Here is a 5187-nt window from a genome sequence, read left to right on the forward strand (position 1 = left end):
AGCTCAGGAAGGAGGGTTCCAGAGCAGAGGAATTTATGCAGTAGCCAAATCGCTCGCTCACAACTTGAATGCCAGTAGCTCACAAAGTAGAGTTTTTGCTCGCAAGACTCCACAGCTTAGAGGAAGCATTGGTGGGGGAATTATTAGCAGTGAGGAGAGGCCTCATGGTGACATCACTTTCAGGACCCACTGGAAGTGATGTCATTATGGTGATGTGGGGCAGTCTGGTATTTGGGCATAAACTCTATGGTAGAGGCTGTGTTCACCATACATTTTTTTAAACCATACAAGGACCCTCTGCACACGCTCAAGATCACTCTATGACGACCTATGATTTAGAACCCTGACCCCGAGAGCCGATTCCGGCGCTAGCTGGCTCGAACTCAGTTCCAACAGCACGGACCGAAAATCGGAACCGGACGTAGAAAGAGTGGGTTTGTGCAATGCGAAACTCCAGGTTGGGGGAGAGCAGTGTTTATTTCACTAAAGGTTGATACATTTGACGGGGGGGGGGTGGTGGTTTCCCAGCTGCGAAGGCTGCAGGGCCGGTCTCAACTAAAAAGATGTGGCGGTAGGGTCGGGGGAGGCATCGGGCGGCCACGGACGACACGGGACGCCCCGCCGACAGCTGATCAGCGGATCTGCAGGGAAGAAAAAGATGGGAGTTATTCCTGGTCTTGGTTATGACAGGAGCCTTATGCTCCCCCGCATCCATCCGGTAACCCCGCAGGCAGGCAAGGCCTTTGGCCGAGTACAACCCCAAAGGTAGTTTGTTTGCGCTGACGACGACCGACCGCAGAAGGAAACTCCCTCGAGGGTTCTACGAGATTAATGCGCACGACCTCACGGACCACAGCGAGCAGAAGAATTTAATAATGGACAAGGCCGTGGTCTTGTGGGCAGAGGGAAATCATTGCTTTTGCTAGCGGCTGGAGAACCTGCCGGGTGGGGCGGAGAACTCGGCAAGAGAGAGAGAGAGCGAGCGAGCAGAGGGCCTCGTTTAATCGTGACGGGCCACCAGCGGAACAAAGAAGGGAGCTTTGAGTCTCGAATGCTCATCCCCTGGAAAATCTTGTTGGTCTCTGAGGGGCTACCAGCCTAGAATCGAGCTCTTCTGCGGCAGACCAAGATGGCGGCCCTCTGGAACGATCCTCAGTGGAAGGAAGGAAGCCAGAGAATGTCAAAATATGGGTTCTTTCTAACAAACTAAGAAAGTCGTGCTGGATCAGACCAGTGGTCCATTCAGTCCAGCATCATGCGTCACACAGCAGCCAGCCAATTCCTCTGGAGGGCCAGCAAACACAGCACAGACGCCGAGGCCTTCATAAGAACATCAGGAGAGCCCTGCTGGATCAGACCAGTGGTCCATCTAGTCCAGCATCCTGTCTCACACAGGGGCCAGCAAGTTCCTCTGGAGGGCCATCAACAGGGCAGAGAAGCTGAGGCCTTCATAAGAACATAAGAAGAGCCCTGCTGGGTCAGACCAGTGGTCCATCTAGCTCAGCATCTTGTCTCACACAGTGGCCAGCCAGTTACTCTGGAGGTCCAGCAGCAGGGCACAGAGGACACAGACTTCCCCTGATCACATTAGGAGAGCCCTGCTGGATCAGACCAGTGGCCCCTCTAGTCCAGCATCCCACCTCATACAGTTCCTCTGGAGGGCCAACAACAGGACATAGAGGCTGAGGCCTTCCCCTGATAAGAACATCAGAAGAGCCCTGCTGGGTCAGACCAGTAGCTCAGCAAATCGAGCATCTTGTCTCACACAGTGGCCGAACAGTCCCCCTGGAGGACTAAGTGCAGGGCATAGAGGCTGAGGTCGTCAGAAGAACACCAGAAGGGCCCTGCTGGATTAGACCAGTGAGGGTCCATCTAGTCCAGCATCTTGCCTCACACAGCAGCCGACCAGTTCCTCTGGAGGTCCAACTAACATGGCATAGAGTCTGAGACCTTTGTAAGAACGTAAGAAGCGTCTGGCCAGAATGAGGGCAGTGGTCCATCTAGTCTGGCACCCTGTCTCACACGGTGGCCACAGCTGTCAATCACGTGGCATAGAGGCCAAGGCCTTCCCGTGATGTCGCCTCCTGGCCCTGGTATTCAGAATTTGACTTAAGTCACCAGGCCTAGTCAACTTTGGTTCAACACTCCTCCCTGAATCTGTCTAGCCCGTTTTAAAGCCATCGGTGCTAGTGACCCCCCCCACACACACACACAGCATCCCCCCACGAGGTGGCAGAAGTCCCTAGAAAGGGCTCAGGGACAATATGCACGGTTCCTTTCTCTGTCTCTTCTTTCCTTTTTCACAAATGACCCCAAAGGCTGGACTTCAACAGGGGGAGAGGGGAAAAGAAGAAGGAGAAGAGGAGGAGGAGACTGGATTTATACCCTGGCCCTTCACTACCCGAAGGAGTCTCAGAGTGGCTTACAGTCTCCTTTCCCTTCCCCTCCCCACAACAGACACCCTGTGAGGTAGGCGGGGCTGAGAGAGCTCTCTCGAGGACTGTTCCTGAGAGAACAGCTCTGAGAGAACTTGTGACCGACCCAAGGTTGCACCAGCAGCTGCATGTGGAGGAGTGGGGAATCAAACCCAGTTCTCCCAGATTAGAGTCCGCACTCCTAACCACTACCCCCAACTGGTGATTTAACCCTTTCCTCTCCCTGTTATCCCCCCTCCTGTTACCTCTGCTGTAACTTACAGCTTTTCTGCCAAGGAGAAGATGCTGGAGAAGAAAATGCGTACAGCTGGGTGCCATATTGAATTTGGCCTCTAAATTTGTTCTTCCTATTGTGAAGCTCCACATAAGGAGGCAGAAGGGTTTCCTTGCAAAGAGGGGACCTGGCTCCGCCTAACCCAGGTTCTCGGGTTCCAGAAACGACTTCCAGCATCTCTGGGAACTGACCAGTGGGGCGTTAAAGCAACTGGCCGCCCTCTCATTAATCTGATATGTAAGAACAAAAGTCTGTGCTGGTACTAGTTTTACCTCAGTAATTTTACCTCAGTAATTTACCTCAGTAATTTCAACCCCTGATTTCACCTGACTGTTTGCCTCAATGTTAAATAAAAACTTTTGTTATTTTTGAGTTCTTAAAGTGTCTCGAGTGCCATTTTCAAGGGTTTAAGCTAAAGGGCGATCCTATCCCTTCCCTCAGGTTCCTGGGCTGAGAAAATAACCGAAATATATCTTTCTGACAGGGTGGGACAGCCAAAGTTTCTTTGGGGGAGAAGAAAAGACGTTACCAGGGCAGCCCAGTCAGTGAGGGGACAGAAAAACGGAGGAAAAATCTAGCTTCTGAGGGAGAGAAGCGGAAGGGGTCCTTCACAGAGGCCTTCTGGGAGCACCGCTAGCTGGCGATGCCTCCCTCCGCCCCATGGATTCCAGTCACTCCCACACACACCCTTCCACAGATCTCCGTTGCCTCCTGGTTTCTCACCCCCCCCCCGCCACCTCTCGCACCCCTGCAAACCCCCTCATCATTCCGCACCGTATACTTGTCCCACTTCTTCTCAGGGTCGTAGGGCTCCCATCGGCTCGCGGGGAAAATGTGCTTGTTCTTCTCGTACCAGCTGCGCAGCACCACCTTCCCGGCGTGGGACTGAGGGAGGCAGATGAGAAAGAGGACACGGTAACACAGAAAGCAGTAATCCCTTCCCATCCCCAGTCTTCCCTAGCCAGTTCAGAAGGGGCGGGAAGGAGAAGGGGAAGGGGACCGGCTCTCAACAATGGAGAATGCTGGGGACGGAACAAGGGAGCCGTTTCCCTGGCAGAACATCAGAAGAGCCCTGCTGGGTCAGACCAGGGAGGGTCCCTCTAGTCCAGCCTCCCGTCTCACACAGAGGCCAGCCAGTTCCTCTGGAGGGCCAAGAACAGGGCAGAGAAGCCGAGGCCTTCCCCTGATAAGAACACCAGAAGAGCCCTGCTGGGTCAGACCAGGGAGGGTCCCTCTAGTCCAGCCTCCCGTCTCACACAGAGGCCAGCCAGTTCCTCTGGAGGGCCAAGAACAGGGCAGAGAAGCCGAGGCCTTCCCCTGATAAGAACACCAGAAGAGCCCTGCTGGGTCAGACCAGGGAGGGTCCCTCTAGTCCAGCCTCCCGTCTCACACAGAGGCCAGCCAGTTCCTCTGGAGGGCCAAGAACAGGGCAGAGAAGCCGAGGCCTTCCCCTGATAAGAACACCAGAAGAGCCCTGCTGGGTCAGACCAGGGAGGGTCCCTCTAGTCCAGCCTCCCGTCTCACACAGAGGCCAGCCAGTTCCTCTGGAGGGCCAAGAACAGGGCAGAGAAGCCGAGGCCTTCCCCTGATAAGAACACCAGAAGAGCCCTGCTGGGTCAGACCAGGGAGGGTCCCTCTAGTCCAGCCTCCCGTCTCACACAGAGGCCAGCCAGTTCCTCTGGAGGGCCAAGAACAGGGCAGAGAAGCCGAGGCCTTCCCCTGATAAGAACACCAGAAGAGCCCTGCTGGGTCAGACCAGGGAGGGTCCCTCTAGTCCAGCCTCCCGTCTCACACAGAGGCCAGCCAGTTCCTCTGGAGGGCCAAGAACAGGGCAGAGAAGCCGAGGCCTTCCCCTGATAAGAACACCAGAAGAGCCCGGCTGGGTCAGACCAGTGAGGGTCCATCTAGTCCAGCATTTTGTCTCACACAGTGGCCCGCCAGTTTCTGTGGATGGCCAACAACCAGGCACAGAAGCTGAGGCCTTCCCTTGATGTTGCCTCCTGGCTCTGGGATTCAGAAGATTAATGCCTCTGAATGTGGAGTTTCTCTTCGGTCACCACGACTAGTAGCCACGGAGAGACTTCTCCTCCCTGAATCTATCTGATCCCTTTGAAAGCTGTTTACTCCTGTGGCCATCACCACATTCTCTGGCAGCAAATTCCACATTTTAATCACTCTCTGTGCAAAGTAGTGTTTCCTTTTGTCCGTCCTGAACCTACTGCCCGTCGGCTTCACTGGATGCCCCCGAGTTCTAGTATTTTGGGAGTGGGAGAAAAAGTTCTCTTTGTCAGCTTTCTCCACCCCATGCAGAGAGGCCAGGAACAGCCTCTTCAATTGGTTTCTTTAACGGATAAAGATGCGGAGGACGCGCAAGGGCTATGTCGCTGCCGGGCATCACTGTCCAAGACCTCTTTCTATCAGTATCCCGCTCGAAGCCAGGGCCCCGGTGAAGCTGGGTTGCACCCCCCCCCAGCCTCA

The 5187-nt window shown here is 54.7% G+C and overlaps 1 protein-coding gene across 1 annotated transcript in view; it reads right to left on the reverse strand.

Moving 5' to 3' along the window:
- Positions 1–632: 632 nt before the first annotated feature.
- The window catches only part of LOC107109825 (protein FAM50A-like), a gene marked incomplete at its 5' end in the record, with an annotated part of 20992 nt that continues 16437 nt past the window's right edge, over positions 633–5187 (reverse strand). Inside the window, 2 exons of the mRNA XM_015410531.1 lie at positions 633–641; positions 3484–3594. Of these exons, the coding sequence (XP_015266017.1) occupies positions 633–641; positions 3484–3594 (120 nt within the window). The remainder of the gene's footprint in view (positions 642–3483; positions 3595–5187) is intronic.

This window comes from Gekko japonicus, unplaced genomic scaffold (assembly GCF_001447785.1).
Source record: "Gekko japonicus isolate JY-2015 unplaced genomic scaffold, Gekko_japonicus_V1.1 scaffold2794, whole genome shotgun sequence".
NCBI lineage: Eukaryota > Metazoa > Chordata > Lepidosauria > Squamata > Gekkonidae > Gekko > Gekko japonicus.